At 46.9% G+C, this 15,966-nt stretch overlaps 2 protein-coding genes across 4 annotated transcripts in view; both read right to left on the bottom strand.

The window, feature by feature from the left end:
* Window positions 1-2,174: 2,174 nt before the first annotated feature.
* Window positions 2,175-9,185, bottom strand: SEC11A (SEC11 homolog A, signal peptidase complex subunit). 2 transcript variants are annotated; one of them, XM_066196697.1, is made up of 6 exons: window positions 9,077-9,184; window positions 8,858-8,967; window positions 7,062-7,211; window positions 3,289-3,408; window positions 2,786-2,843; window positions 2,175-2,644 (listed from the first exon to the last, which is right to left on the bottom strand). In XM_066196697.1, the coding sequence occupies exons 1-6, from the start codon at window positions 9,125-9,127 to the stop codon at window positions 2,594-2,596; spliced, it is 540 nt and encodes a 179-aa protein (XP_066052794.1). In that variant the 5' UTR covers window positions 9,128-9,184; the 3' UTR covers window positions 2,175-2,593. The 2 variants fall into 2 exon arrangements, with proteins under 2 accessions (XP_066052794.1, XP_066052793.1); XM_066196696.1 differs by having other exon boundaries at window positions 2,175-2,843; window positions 9,077-9,185.
* Window positions 9,186-9,701: 516 nt separating this feature from the next.
* ZNF592 (zinc finger protein 592) overlaps window positions 9,702-15,966 on the bottom strand; it is a 35,917-nt gene continuing 29,652 nt past the window's right edge. Inside the window, exons 8-9 of one of the 2 annotated variants that reach the window (XM_066196694.1) lie at window positions 12,699-12,834; window positions 9,702-11,462 (exon numbers count right to left, since the gene is read on the bottom strand). In XM_066196694.1, coding sequence (XP_066052791.1) covers window positions 10,956-11,462; window positions 12,699-12,834 — 643 coding nt within the window. In that variant the 3' untranslated portion in view covers window positions 9,702-10,955. The remainder of the gene's footprint in view (window positions 11,463-12,698; window positions 12,835-15,966) is intronic. The other variant, XM_066196695.1, reaches the window with a different exon arrangement.

Consider the following 15,966-nt stretch of genomic DNA (forward strand, 5'->3'; position numbering starts at 1 on the left):
TAAACACATCCAGTTCTACCATCTACCACCCTGGTTCTCTGGGAGATCAGCTGTGCTCCCAAACAGCTCAGCATCAGCACCCAGCCAGCCAGAGATCCTGCTCACTCCGTGGCTTTTCTGCTCAGTAAAGCAGAATAAATCTAGTGGGGACAGAGCCAGCAACAACTCTGTGTCATCCTGCCCCCATATCCCCAGTTTCCAGCCTGTGCAGGCTCATCCTCAACACTCCTTCATCCCACTGACGCAGGAAAGGTGCTGCTGGAAGGCAGCAGGTGATGTGGGAGGTGGCACAGGAGGTGGCGGGTGTTGGAGCTGTGATGGGGTTGACTGCTGAATTATTCTCGCCCTAATTGGCATCAACATTTCACAACTGCAGGTAACAGAACCACATTCTCAGCTGCACAGAGCTGAAAACGGGCAGGACAGAGGCTGCAGAGATGAATTCCCAAATACCACATGGCAGTCCCTGGTTTAGGGCAATTGTTCCTGTTCTTCAAGCACCTGCAGACCCTGGAGAGAAGCCTCTGAAGCTGGGCTGCAGCAGGGGCTCCAGTCACCCTCGCCCAACCACCCTGCATTTTTAAGCACTTCCTGTTCAATTCCTTCATACAGCACCAGGGGAGAGCAGGGCACATCCTCCTGCAAGAGCTCACGTTGGCCCTGTGCCCCCCCAGCCCAGGGACTCCTGACACCAGCTGCCACCCTCTGGACATACCATCCTGCCAAAGAACTGCAGTCTCAGCAGTTTGAGAGCTAAACCTTGCTCTGTAATCCTCTGTGCTTTAGCCTTTTTTTTTTTTTTTTTGGTTAAATTAACTCAGTGACAGGAACACAACTGCTTTTGTACGCTCAGAATTTTGGAGGTCTGTAAGGGAGAGGACTTGGACAGCAGCAGCACTCCCAGCAAGTGCATGTGGGGAGGTGTTGATTAGCAGCTTTCAGACAAGCTCAACTCAGCCCTTTGTGTGAGCCCAGGTCTAAAACTCATTTATGCACAAAAGCTTTTTAGGCTCAAGGCAAAGCAGGGACAGACTCAGGCTCCACATGAGTTGCAAAGGCAGAGATGCCACAGGAAGGTGCTCTACAGTGATAGCAGCTTCAAAGACTCCTTGTTCTCTCACTGCTGCCTGGGTTTGAATTTTGACAGAACATCCCATCCTTAACTCAAGAATTACAGAATTATCCACATTCTCAAGGGCTCTAACATTGGGGGCAAGAGAGACAGATATTATTACCATTTTTACTATGAAGCTATGATTACTCAGAGCCACAGACCCAAGGCTCAGTGCTGGAGTGCCCTACAGGTGGTGTTTGCTTTATCCAACACAGGGAACAAAGCACCTGGTAACATCAAAATCAGCAAAACGGCACAATTCACCTCCAGAGATGGGAGAGACCTGACAAACCCAATGAGAGACATATGCAAGAAACTGCAAACAGCCATAAACACCCCATTGGGTTTTGTCCTTGCTTTTCCTGACTGCTTTTGCTTTATACAAGCTGTTTGCGGCAGCAGTGACCACCTGCAATGATTCCTGTAGCTCTGGAATCCTGGAGCAGTCATGGAGAAGAGCTGATAAACTGCAGCGCTGTTGCTTTGCACCTCTTCCCTGGGCTCTTTCTGCCAACACCTCCACCAGCAGGTTCACAAGCCTGAATGAGAAGCTCAGAAAAAACAGCTGCTGCATGTGGTGACAGCTGGGTTCTTTATTTCAGACCCCAGGGCAGCCTGTAGCTTGCAGGTGAGCTGTGAGATGTGGCCAGCTCACAGGACACCTGAAACTCTTTTCCAAAACGAATCAATTTTTATTATTGCATCCTGCTAAATCATCCCTGTCAAAAGAGCTGTGGGTATTTCCCATCTCAATTCCTCTGTTACCTAGTGCCACAATGCATAAAGTAATCCTTTGCCATCTTCTATGCCAAACACTTTGCAGTCTTTAGGCAGATTATTTCAGTGTGATTTACAGAAACACAGGAGTATGGAATGATCTACAGCTCAGGACAGATTATTCTCCAAAGCAGAGGTCAGACGAGCAACTGCTAGTGCTCTGTGAAGAGAGAACAAGTTAGATGGTGGCTCTGGGAGTGAGTGTGTAACAGCAAAGCCCAGGTATCCCCCAGAACCTGGGCAAGGAGGCTGCTCTCATCAGGGCAATCACAAAAAACTTGGCAAGAGGCAAAATCTTTATTCCAGTTCTGAATTGGAAAAAAACCGTCATGGCCACAACTCACCATTGGACAGTCCAGTAAGCACAAGGGAGGGGACACCTGGCCCGGCCAGGCACACACTGAGGACACGGTCCCAGAGGCACTTGGAGAGGAAGCTCAGCTTCAAAGTACAAGCACTAAACATTTTGGCTCAAAATTTTAATATAAAAATTCACTAAAAAGGCTAAAATGTGACAAACCATTGGAAATACTGTGCCAAACATTTGCCCTTATGCAGTAAAAACCAAAACAAACCCAAACTGGCAAGAAGCTTTGAAATGCATGCTTTCTTCTTTCTCCTGGTACATCAGACCATCAGCTACTTTAAACGTTCCTCTAGAAAAATCCATGGCACCTTCACCTCGCAGTCCAGTGCAAGGGACTACTCTCGATGGACCAGCACAAATAAACCCAGTAAAAAGAGGACTGCATACTGGAAGAGAGAGCAGAGAAGATACAGGAGTGCACATTGACATCTACAGCAGCAAATGTGCAGGGCACAGGGTTCTGCCCATGTTCTCATGAAGGAATTATAGCTGGGGTGAGAAAAGCAGGCAGGAAATAGAGCTCTTACCTTAAATTTTGGATAATCGTTCATTAAGATAGTCACTATTCCAATATAGGGCACAAATCTACAAGAATAAAAGTTTTCTTAAAACGAACACTATTCCAGGGTGCAGAGGGAGAGTCAAGCATCCTGAGGGCTGCAGTCAATGGGCTGGTGACTTGTTCCTCCCTGTCATAGTGGGGCTGAGTGACAACCAGCCCCAGAGTGTGTTCCAGCCTATGCCTGAGTCAGATTTCACTTGCCTGCAAACGCTGAGCCTCCCAGGATAAATCTGATGACAATTCTGATCAAGTCTGAGCCCATGCTACCCTTACATCTGTGTCCATCCAGCATCAACATCTCAGGACGCAGCTCACAACTTGATACTTTTGCTTAAGCCAAACTAACTCTCCACACTCTCAGGCAGGTTACAAAACCCAGCAAGGACTGCTCAACACAAAGGGGGAATTTGCCAGATGGCTTTTGGGGACAGCAGTGTGAAAAGCCCCCTCATTTTCAACTTCACTTACCCTCTTGCTCGTCCCACTACGTCCTTCTTCTCCAGCCAGTGCTGCCCCTGTTTGTAGAGCCCTCTGTCATCCACGGCATTGTTGTCTCCCTTTGTCAGAAATTTGATGTCTCCATTTTGCCTGGCAAAAACAAGACAGCCAGGTAAGGCAGGACAGAAACTTGTTAGAAGCTGTTCTACAACAAGCATGGAGAGACTAACACAAAGGTACTAAAAGCAAACATGGCCTACAATTCAAGGAGGATAGAAGAGGGAAACTCTGTCAAATGCAGCAGAAAAGCAGATGGTTTGGAAAATAACTGCCATGGGAAAAATGAATTCTGGCCCCAGCCAAGCTTTCCAGCAGAGTTTCAGAACAGAACCAGCACAAGCCATTTCTAGTGCAGGTGCAGCTATTGCCTCCTGCCTTCTGACCCATCTTTTGCTGATGCTTCTCTTGCTTCACACAAATGCTGGATTCTGGTCTCCCTACTACCACACAAAAAGAGAGGTTGGGATTGAAGCACACAGCTCTACTCAGCAGTGGGCAGAAGCATGCTGAAACTCAGAACTGGTTAGAAAAAGGGGACAGAAAAAAAATCAAATAATACCATGATGACACTGCATGAACTCACGATGTGCCTACATCTGGAATGCTCTGGGCAGTTCTGAGCCCCCCAGATCCTTTTCTGCAATGGAGAGAAGAACTGGCAAAAGTTGAGAAATGGTTAACAAGGTGTGGAACCACTTCCGTACAAGAAACTACAGACCAGGACTCTTCAGGCTGGAAAAGACAGAACTGATGGAAGATATTACATAGTCCACCACAAATGACAGCAACAATCAAATAGCTTTTCACTGTCTCTTCCAATGCAGGCGCCAGAGAGTACCAAAAGGAGCTCAGAAGTAATGGGTTAAAACCAGGCAGAAGGTGCTGTGCAGAAACAGCCACAGCACAAACCAAACCATGTCTCTCTGCAAAGGTATTTTGGTTGGCAAAAATTATATTGGCTCAAAAACTGACCCAATACTCCATGTAAAAGAGGAAATTAGACTATTCATAAAGAACTAGGCCTTTGCGCTTGAAATTGTAACCTTCAGAAAGCAGGGAAACTATCACTACATACTCTCTCTAGTCTTTAATTAATCCTGAGATTAATTAATTAGCTTGCCAGAAACGGGATCATGGAGCAGATGAATCTTTGCTTTGACCAGGAAAAAGCTTTACAGATTCTTTCCCAGCCATTCCCATTCAGATGCTGGACAGCAGCCCATGGCACTGCTCAGGGATTTGCCACTGTCACCTTCCTGCGACACCTGCAGGCAGGTGCTGAGCAGGAGCATCCTCGGTGCTTGAATCTCAGCTCTCACAGAAATGACATTTGGAATGCAGAACAGGAAATGAGGCAGTTCTTTGGAGCTCAGGCTGTTTTCATCATGCCTGAAAACCAACAGGTTTCTTGACAGGAGAAGCTCAGAAAGGAAGAAGGGAAAAAAACTCACAACTCTTTCTCCAAAGCACATCTGGCTTGTTATGTGGGAACAACAAACACTCCAGGAGCTTAGAGACACTGTCTGGGAAAAGATTAAGATCCCCAAAGGTGCAGCTAACGTAGTTTAGCTCTGAAGAGTGATGGTGTAGGAGTGCAGCACCTTATTGAGCAGAGTCAAGGCTCTGTCACGACGCGGCATGAGAAGCCTGTGGTGCACTTCTCTGCTGTCTGAGTGAAGTCTGGTCCGGCTGTCCTGCCCCAAAACCACTAAGTAAATTCTGACTGCAGACTCTGTGTTAGTAATAAAGAACAAATTCAATTTGGGGCTGAAAACAAGAAGAAAAGGCCAGCAAGTAAAAGACATTTTCTCACTGACACAATATTGATGTGAACTGGGGCCTGAGTTGCCCCAAAATCACAGAGAACACTGTTTCTCTTTTCCTGCATTTTGACACTCCTGTCAGCTTCTGCAGAGACTTTTCACTTCCAAACTGGCACTAGAAAATTATTCTTTAAGTAGTGAAAGAAGCAACTGACACCCAAATCCTGCCTTCAGCTCCCAGGTTCAGGTTGCAGTATAGGTTTTTCGGTTTATCTCTCTTAATAAAAAGATTAGGTTTGTGTTTGGTTGTTTCAGTTAAATGAAACCTGAAATACTGCAAAATGGTTTCACCTTCCCAGGATTGCCACTATGGCCCTGCTACATTTAAACAAAAAATAGTGTTGGATACCCTAATATCTAGAAATAGAACCAGGCAAAAAAGGAAGGGTGGGCAACATCTGGAGAAAAAAATGCTGCACAGAACAGGGGAGGAGGAAAATTGCATTTGACTTGAAAGAGTTCCCACAACATCACAAAAAACACTCGTGTAACATTAGGTGTCAAATGCAGCCTGTAAACTGACCTCATTTTTACATCAGTGGTATCAAAGAACAGCACTTTGAAAACTGACACTGCTCAAAGTTCTGGGTACAGAATAAATCTGAAGAGCAAAGAATGTGCTTTGCCCACTGGGAGAGGCATCGTGTCGTTACCTCAGAGCCAGGATTCCAGCTGTGTATTTACGTGCACAGGGCTGGTCACCCTTGAGTTGGACCAGACAACTGGTGTGGATATTCCAACAGCTTTGGGAAAGGGACCCTCTCCACCCCATCGATGTCTCGACTAGAGGAATCCTCAGATGTCACCTGGTACAGCTGCAGCTCACACCAGAAAACATTTAATCAGCAGAAACAGATGCTGGGACCCCAACTAGCTGTTGCCTCTCAGAGAAGCCTTGAAGAATCAGGGATTCAGTTCAAGATTCACTTTTCACTCAAACAACTCACACGGTTGGCTTGTATCCCCACAGATTAGCCTGGAGAGGCCACAGTTCCATCCAGCAAAACAGGAAAGGTCATGACTGCAGTGGAAGCCTTGGCTAGAAAACAAAGCCCTGTTCAGCCATGAAACCAATGCCTTTCCCATTCCTTCAGACACACAACCTCCCCAGTGCTGAGAGGGAACAAAGACTCTGAGGATGACACCACAACTTTCTAGAGAGACAAGAGGCCTGTCTGCATGACAGCAAAGCCAGGACCACAGAGACAAGCTCTGAAATAACACACGCTACACACAAAACAGCCATCTGCCACAGCTGTGCCCACAAACAAGACTCACTTCACACACAAACACAGCCATGCTACAGCAGACAGCACAGCAGCTTGGGACAGAGAGGATGGCACACGAGACAGTCAGTGGTGTCAGCCTTCCAGTGCCTAAAGGGGCTCCAAGAGACATGGTGAGGGACTTCAAACAAGAGCCCTAAAGTAACAGGACAAGGGGGAACAGCCTCCCACTGCCAGGGTTAGATGGGATATAAGGATTAAATTCTTCCCTGTGAGGGTGGGGAGGCCCTGGCACAGGCTGCCCAGAGCAGCTGTGGCTGTCCCTGGATCTCTGGAAGTGTCCAAGGCCAGGCTGGATGGGGCCTGGAGCACCCTGGGATACTGGAACGTGTCCCTGCCCAGGCAGGGGGGTGGAATGAGACTGGTTTTAAGGTCCCTTCCAACTCTAACAATTCCACGATTCTACAGTTTGGAGTGTCCATGGCACTGGAAAAGACTCTCAGCTTGTGCCTTCTGCTAGATGATCTTTACAGGTAAACCAAGTAGGACAGATTTTGTCTGTCTGAAACTTCTGTGTTACTTCCTACAGCACCTGGTATCTATAATTGACATCCCACCCACTTGTTTACCCAAGCAGATGAAGAACACCAGTTAGGGAGACATCAGCAGTAGAATCCCCACATTCTTAACATACTTCTCATGGATTTTCAGGACACGATGGACTATAGGAATTTCCCTTCCTTCTATCCTAAAGACGACTATTTCTCCCACTCTGATTGGATCTTCAATTCGGTTCGTGAGGAACAGGAGATCTCCTCTGTGGAAAGCAGGCTCCATACTCCCACTGAAAAAGAGGAGAGGAACAATTGAACAATATTTAAACACTCAGTACCAGGTTTTGGAGTACATGGCCCTCTAAGAAGAATCTCACAAGAACCTCATGAGAAAGAGAAGCTGTGGATACCCCATTCCTGGAAGTGTTCAAGACCAGGCTGAAACCTTGATGAAGAGCTTCTGAGAACACCACCTTGGAGACTGGGCAACTGTGTAATCTCTATTTCAATCAGGTTTTCAATCATCACATTGCCAGCAGTTTGGATCTGTTGGGAAAAGAGCACTGGCAGCACCTGGTGTTACAAGCACATCCGAAAGGAAAAGCTTTTTTAATAAGCAAAAAGCTGATGACAAACACTGTCTTTTGATTTCTGAGCTCACCATTGGCAGGGCAATGCTGGCAGCTCTGTAATGATGGAAAGCTTTTTTTAAAATTTAATTTCTTTTTTAGACATAGCTAGATAAATTATCCTCAGGAACAAAGCACTGAAAACATCAGGCTCTTGCATTCCTATCTGAAACAGACAAAGGGACTTGCCAAAAATTAGTTACTGTGATTCATTGCTTTGCCTAATTATCTCATTTCAGGCAGCACGACTCAAGTTATTTTTCTTCTGTCTTGTAAATGGCAATTGTCACCAACTGCTTATCCTTCCTAATTCCACATAAATAATGCAAAACAGAACAATGAGCTTTAAGTACCAGGTGCATTTGTGTTTTGTCTTCACAGAGCCCAGCAGATGCAGCTCAGAACAGCAGATCACATCACTGAAGAGGGGATGTGACCCTGTCATACTCACTGGGAGAAGCAGAGGGAAACAAACATCAGCCCGGTACTTCACATCAGGAGAGAGTTCTGGTCACAGCATTAGAGCATTTCTACATCATGAACATTGACACAGAAACAGAAAGAAAAGGCCAGTGTGGCCATGGAACAGGTGCAGTATCCATGCCAGCATCCAATGACAGCCCAGGGAATTTGTCCCAGGCAGCAGGAAGGTGGGAGTACGACTGGTGGTACCCACTGCAGGACACTACTGTAAGGACAACGTGTGACACCCAAAACATACAGTGACAGAGTGACAACTCTTAAGCTCAGGACCACCTCTGTAATGGACAGTCATCAAATCATCACAAATGGTTGGAAGGGACCTTAAAGATCATCCCTTTTCACGCCCTGCCACGGGCTGGGACACCTTCTACTAGATCAGAGTGCTCCAAGCCCTGTTTAACCCGGCCTGGAACACTTCCAGTAACAGGGAGCCACAGCTTCTCTGGGCAACCTATGCCAGGGCCTCGTTGCCCTCACAGGGAAGGATTTCTTCACATTGACCCATCCAACCCTGCCCCCTGGCAGTAGGAAACGGGACACCCCATTGTCCCGTCACTACCTGCCCGGGTGTAAAGTCCATCTCCGTCTTTTTTACCAGCCCTCTCCCAGGCGCCTGACAGAGTGAGGTGAGATGCTCTTTCTACTCACTCCCTCTTCCCTCGCTATTCCTGAGGCTGGATTCCTAAGGGGCCTCTCGCCCGCTGGGGCTGTAACAGGAGCCTCCGTCAGATCCATTCCTATGGGGATCCCCCTCGGGGGCCCTGGCGATTCCCCAGCCACGTTAAACCCCCTGGGAGTTTAAGTCCCCGCATCCCGGGACTGACCTCAGTACCACCACGATGGGACTCTCGCTGCCCGTCACCACCATGAGCCCCTTCCAGATCATGAGGGCTGAAGACACGATCATGCCGAAGTTCAACACCTGGTAGTACAGCTGGGGAGGAAGCGGGTCGGTCAGGCCCCGCCGCCAGCACACGGCAAGGCGGACCGGCCCCGTCCGCCCGCTCGGCTTTCCCCCCCGGCCCCCCCGGCCCCTCTGGCACCTGTCGCTTGTTCATGCGCCGCACATCGTCCAGAAAGTCCAGCGACAGCATCGCCGCCGCCGCCGCCGCCGCCGCCCGCACGGCCCCACTTCCGCTTCCGCCTGCGCGGCGACGTCACCGCCGCTTCCGCCCCGCGCGCACAGCGAGGGCTCCCGGGCGGCGGCCCCAGGCTCCCGACACCGCAGCCAGCTCGGCACCCCGCCCAACGAAACACCCCTCCAACCGACGCCCCACAACCAACACAACACCCGTCCAGCTGAAGCGCCACATCCAAGCGATGCCACACTCAATCAAAAGCTATGCAACCAATGCCCAGTTCCATCCATCCCTCTTCCAATCAGTCCCATGCAGTGAACGCCCCATTCAGCCAACAACCACTGAGCCAAACCCCTATCCAACCAACACCCGACACCCATCCACCTGACAGCCTCACACTGCACACCCCATTCAGCCAACATCGCATTTAATCTACACTCCCATATGACAACCCACCCAACCAACGCCCATCCTACTGACACTCCCACACCCAACCTTTACTCATCCAACCAACCACACCATCCAACATCCAGACAGCTCCGACAGGCCGTATCCGAGCGTCGCGAGAGCAGATGGTGATGAGCCCAAGCAAGGAGATAAATAGTTCTTAAATTATTTAAACATCGTCAGAGTAAACAATAACAAGCGGATTTCTGGCTCAATAGAATGAAAAAAAAATAATGGTATAGAAGGTAATTGCATTACACAAAGCATGGGTGTGACAAGGAATGAGGGAGGAAAGAGAGTCAATGTGACTACATGGAAACAAACATCTCCTAAAGGATGGGTAATGCTGAGTCACAGCAGGAGAGGAGCTACGGAGCTACTGATGGAGCACCAGCCCCTGCCATGCTGCAGGACGGTGGCTCTCCCTGGTTCCAACACCTCTGTGGCCTGTGCTCTGCTCCTCTCCCCTCAAAAGGAGCTGTCAGGGAGCCCGGGCACTGGTACATCGGGAGGTCTGGAATAGTTTCTCTCCAGCTGACCCCACTGACGGGATGGGGGATGTTATCCCCTTCTGGCAATGGTGCAAATCCAAGCTCCCCACTGGGATGAGCCACTGAGCACTGGGCCTGGCAACACCCACCCCAGGATGGCTTCCAACAGTGCAACTCCACAAATGGCCAACGTGACCTCAAGGGGGACAGGTCCTCCTAAACACTATACTCACCTAGGAGGACTGGGGCTACAAAATCCTCTTTCAAGGACAATTCAGGTCCAAGACACCTCATTAAACTGTGTTGTGCAAAAGAATGTTGTTATTTGGGCAACTAAAGAATAATCAGCACAACTTACAGCTCGAACCCATCCCATGTGATGCAGATCCCAGATCGGCCAGCACGATCCTCACAAGCGTGTTTGGCTGAGCCAGCATTATGAGTTAAAATGAGTAACACAAACGCAGGATGGGGAGAGAAAAAAGAAGCCATAAATAGGAGGAGAAAGAAAGGGAGATTGGGAAGGCAAGGCTGGGGCTCTGGGCAGAGGCTGAGGTGGTGGCGGTGCACACTCAAAGGAGGAGAGCTCGTCTGAAGGAAACTGCAGCTGCAAAGTGCTCCTGGATCCTCAGGAGTTGGCCAAGGCCCACTGAGGATTCTGGCCCTGCTTTCCCTTTTCACCTCTCTGGGCTGGCAGAGAATTAGTGCTTCGGATGCAATGGCAGGGTTGGTTTTGTTTTTTTCTGTTTTAAATTTCCCTTACAAATAGGAGCTAACGGAAAGCAATGTCCATCCCAAGAAATCAACAGAGTATTTCAAAGATTTGCCCCATGCCCACCCTGTATTTTGAGTAGAAACCCCCCAACAAAAAACCCCCGATCAACCAAAAGGGCTTTTTTTTGCTTTTAAGTCTTAAGAGACTTTGAATGATTGTTCTGTGAGGTGCTGTTGGGGCCTTCTGCGCCACACGTCTGACTGTGCTCACAAAGAGCTGAGTCACTTTTGCACTCTTTGTATTTGTTTTCCTCTTCCACTGTAGTGTTCAACTCGCCATTGTAGTCCTCATGTCCATTCTTACCCATCTCTGTTTGTAACTTCTGCCTTTCATCTTCCTCCTCCTCCTCTTCTTCCTCCTCATCCTCCTCATCTTTGACTTTATGAACAATGAAGAGGTGTCTGTTCAGAGAGATGTGGGAAGTGTAGCACAGGCCACAGAACAAGCACTGGAAGGTGGAGCTGTCGGTCTTGTGCCGAGGTATGTGTTCCTGGAACTCAGTCCGGACATCTGTCTCGAAGCTGCACTTAGCGCATTTCCAAGGCGCTTTCAGTTTTTTGGCTGGCGGCGCATCCAAACCCGCAGTGCTCTCTGCCTGACCCAGCTCACCTGTTGCCATCCTCTTTGGAGATTTTGCCTTAAAAAAATAAGATTAAAAAGTTACCTTATAATTTGAACCCACGGAAGAGCAAGTGCTAAAATCCACACGCATGTCTGAAGATGCCTGAGGGTGAAGTCACACCTAGGCATTCCTGGGCCATTCCCCTCCCTCATACCCATACCCAAACACCTCACCGGTGCACAAGATTCCAACTGCTGTCCTGTGATGTGAGATGGGAACTCTGGGGGAGGCTGGCTGGGCAGAAACATGATGGGGAAATAGTTAAGAATCATGGAATCATGGAACAGTTTGGACTGGAAGGGACTTTAAAGCTCATCTAGTTCCACCCCCTGCCATGGGCAGGGACACCTTCTACTATCCCAGGTTGCTCCAAGCCCTGTCCAGCCTGACCTTGGGCACTTCCAGGGATGGGGCAGCCATGACCTCTCTGGGCAAAATTTTGGTGTGGTGTAGGAACAACTTAGACTTTGGTGTGGGGAGGAGGAGCCCACAGAAGAGAGACAGCTGAGGGACACAGGGGTGGTCATTAGCCCAGACAACACTTCTCAGATTAAACATTCTCCCCTCTACTCAGATTTTGTCTTAGTAACTCATCCTCTCTATCTTAGCATCCTGCAGTAGCTTCTCCCATGAGAATAACTCAAATATGTTGCTGCAGTAATATCCAAAATGTGTATTTTTAAAATAAATGGACCAAAGAAGCCCAAGTAGCCAACCCTCTGCTCCAAAGCAATCCAAAACCAAATCAGCAGAACAATTACGTTTGCTATAAAAAATTACACATTCCTACTTAAGACAAATGCAGTTCTCATAGGTAATAGATCTAGCAAGTATTTTAAAAGAGAAAATAAATGTTTTATAACTAGCAGAAAAAATAAGGGAGAAAGAAGAAAAATGTGGCATGCTCGTGAATGGGATACGAGGGGAATACAAGGGTAATAACAAACTTAAATTACGAAATAGACTGAATAAATGCCAGTAAAACAGAGCAAGAAAAATCTTGAGAAATGCAAGATGCAAATTCATGTTGTCGTGGTGCTGGTGCAGCTCAGCTGTGCTGGCACTGCCGACCCAGACCCCACCAGAGGGAACCAGGCTGGAAGGAATTGAGGGAAGGAAATCTATCCTATGGATGGGAGGGTTTGATTGGCACAAGGCCACACAGCTCGACGTAACACCTCGAATGAACAGCTACTCGCCAAGTACATTTAATTGTACATTTAATTTTCCATGAAAATAGGTATCAGTTACTTCTGCTCTGTTTCTCTCTGGAGCTTTCGCTTTGGCCATCTGGGATAAGTCTGGGTTTTTGATGCCGTGCATGAGGCTGATGTGGTTCTCCAGCATGAATGGATGCGGAAATGTCTGATTTTCATCTGTGCAGTACCTTGGAAATAAAAAAAGGAAGAAAATTTATTAGAGGATATGCTCTTTGTATTCCACCAAGCCAAGAGGTGTCATTGGAGACAGGCTCTGGTGAGTAATGTACCAGTAGATTACCAAAGTACACAGCAAAGCATTGTTTTAATAATAAAACATTACCCTGAGAGAAATCTAGAACAGTTTGGAGTTTGGCACAGTGCTCATGAATGACAGTAGGGCATGTCTTCTTTACAGTGCTAAATAAATGTAGGGCCTAGTGTGGGTCAGGCACCTTGAGACAAGTGTCAAAGAGGATAAATTATCAGGATGGAAAATACATGGGAGAACAACAAAAATGGACACTGAGATGAGAGAACTACACAGAGAGAGCTGGTGACTCGTGTGACACCTAGGAAGCCTGTGGCACAACCCAGTCCTGTACCTAGCACTCCCAAGTACCAGGGAGAACCAGCATTACATCCACCAGACTGTACAACAATACAGTTAAAATTCTTACCAAACTGCTGAAATTCCAACTTTTATACCAACAATCTAGGCAGAAACACTCATGAACATGTCACTTATATGTAACTCTTCCTGTTTGAACCTGGCAGAACTCCAGAGCTGCTACAGAGCTGGCTGACATCTCAAAAAGGAGCTGTGAAGGAGATGTGCCATCTGTACCTTCACCCCTGGTTGACTGAAATCGACTTCAGTAAGTGCCAGGCCTTGCAGACATACAAACCAGCCCCCCTGAAGTGCACAGAGGGCTCTGTTAGCAATTGAGAAAGCCAAAATTGAGTATCTCTGCTGTTCTGGTGCTTGCCAGCACAACATGGTGAAGGTCAATCAGCCACACATGGACCTGAGCACAGACAAGTGACACCAGAGTCCTCTGAAGTGGCTTAATTGCATCTGAGACAGAGGCAGCATGGGATTAAGGGCAGAGAGGAGCTGAAGTGTCTCTGGGTAACAAAGACATCTTCTAAAAGGACAGAAGATTTCTACTGATCTTCCAGTAACTAAAGGGAAATTAAATAGCAGCAATGATGTGAAAATGCAGACATGCTCATTGAATACTTCTGGGTTTTAACAGGAATTGCTCAGAGGATATATCAATATTTTATGAAGATGGAATTTTTCTTCTTCGTGAAGGAAAGCTGAGAGGCTATTAAGTGCTATTTATCAAAAATAAACATGTTGAAAATCAAGTGTTTCAGACACTTTGTACTTAAGACTTGGAAAAGAAGAGTAACATAACAGTAACCAAGTGAATTATGAAAGAAAATACAAAATACATCACAGTATTTTGCAATTTGCCCTAATTTATAATTCTTTTCATGCAAGCATGGAAAGATGCTTGCCTAACCTGAATTACTCCATTGACAAGCATGGCAGGAGGATGCTCAAGTAAGTCCTCCATCACTGGTTTCTCCCTACAAATTTATCCAAAGCCAGAGACCTAAGCAGGGCAGGGGCAGAAAGGGGAAATCACAGGTGGGAATGTTAGAAGCCAGAGGATGGTCACCTACAAGCAAACATGCTGGAGTCACAAAAATTGTAAGTAATCAGATCCATGACAGATTTTATTCATGCTTCACATGGAGACCCAGGAGAAGAGGGTGACATGAAGTTAAGGCATCAAAACCCTTGAAGAAAGTAACAGGTCAGAGTGATACAAAATGCCTAACAGGAAGAAGGAAAAGAGACACCAGAACCAGAAGAAACGAGGAGCAGTGGACATGTGATGCCTTACAGAGCGCTGAAAAGAGTCAAGGAGGAATTCAGAGACTGGAGGGTAAGATTTTTGGAGCAGCACTCTATAATCTAAGAGGGATCAAATGGAAGACAGGACAGGAGACCCCAGATCCAAACAAAGAGCAGCTCTTGGAGATGCTGGGACAGTATTTCAAGGAAGAGGTTCCATCTGCAGAGAATTGTGATTTCAGTGAGTCTGCCACTACAATGACTGAAGAGAGCACAACTGCTGTCCAATTAAGACTTCATCACCAGATTTTGTGAAGGAGCAACTACAAGCTGGAGAATTAAATGCAACCACAATTCCCTTGGATTGCTAGCTGTGTTTTCTCTGCTGGCATGATCATCGCCCCTTGGGTGAACCAGTGGGTCCGCAGCTGTGTGTTGTTCTGAAAAGTAACAAGGTAATGCACAGCAGGCTGGCATATCCTAGGCTATCAGAAACTTTCACACAAATCCTTCTTCCTAATAATATCTTATGCTCATTTTGATGCTGAAACATTCTACTTTAAAAACAACTGATCTAGAGAGAACAGATTTACACAGATCAGGTGAGTGTAACACCCAAGACCACCATCACTCACAAACTTAAAGCTGAATGAAGACAATAGGAGCCAACATTTAATCTCCTCCACAGGTTCCAAGTCAGAGCAGTTACAAGAAATGGGAAGTTTAGAAGTCCTGGATGAAAAAATGTCTCAGGAATGTATTCTCAGTGGTAATACCTATGCTGTATCCATTTACAAAAAGCTACTGTGGCTCACTAGGCAGTCCAAAGAAATACAGTACTTGAGGAATGTACTTGTACTCTTCAGATGAGGTTTTAACAACCTGAGTGCAGTGAAGTGACAACACACGTAAGAAATGCTTGCATTAAACCAAAATTTTAGATAAATTGGAAAAATTCCCCAACCTACGTCACTGCAAACTTCTTTTCCAAGCCAAATGTGTTTTAATCCTGTTTCAAAAGGATATCTCGGAATGAGACAGGAAGGAATTTTGCACAGTCACTCAGCATATAACTTTCTCTGCAGCAGTTACAGAGGTAGATTCATAAGCACTGGGCTTTGTCCTGAACTGAGATCGTATCCACAGTTAAAGTATGTTGACCAGCAAAGATTTTCATTCACCACTGATTTCCATAATTTGTCTGAAGTCTCCAGATCCGTTTTCCAACTTTGAGGTGTGACTTCCCAAGCAATTCCACAAGTTCAACTCCATTGCCCTGCAGCCTGTACAGTCAGTTCTGCCCTTCTAAAGCAGTGGCAAGATCTGGTTCATTATTAGGACTTTACACACCTTTTGCACCCAAAGAGAGGTGCAAGAGTGATGCATGACCACACCAACCACAAAGCAGTGAAAGACTGGCCCAATATTTTATTGGCTGTTTCACAACGAT

Source organism: Chamaea fasciata, unplaced genomic scaffold (assembly GCF_029207755.1).
Source record: "Chamaea fasciata isolate MVZ Bird 193981 ecotype frontalis unplaced genomic scaffold, bChaFas1.0.hap1 SCAF_14, whole genome shotgun sequence".
NCBI lineage: Eukaryota > Metazoa > Chordata > Aves > Passeriformes > Sylviidae > Chamaea > Chamaea fasciata.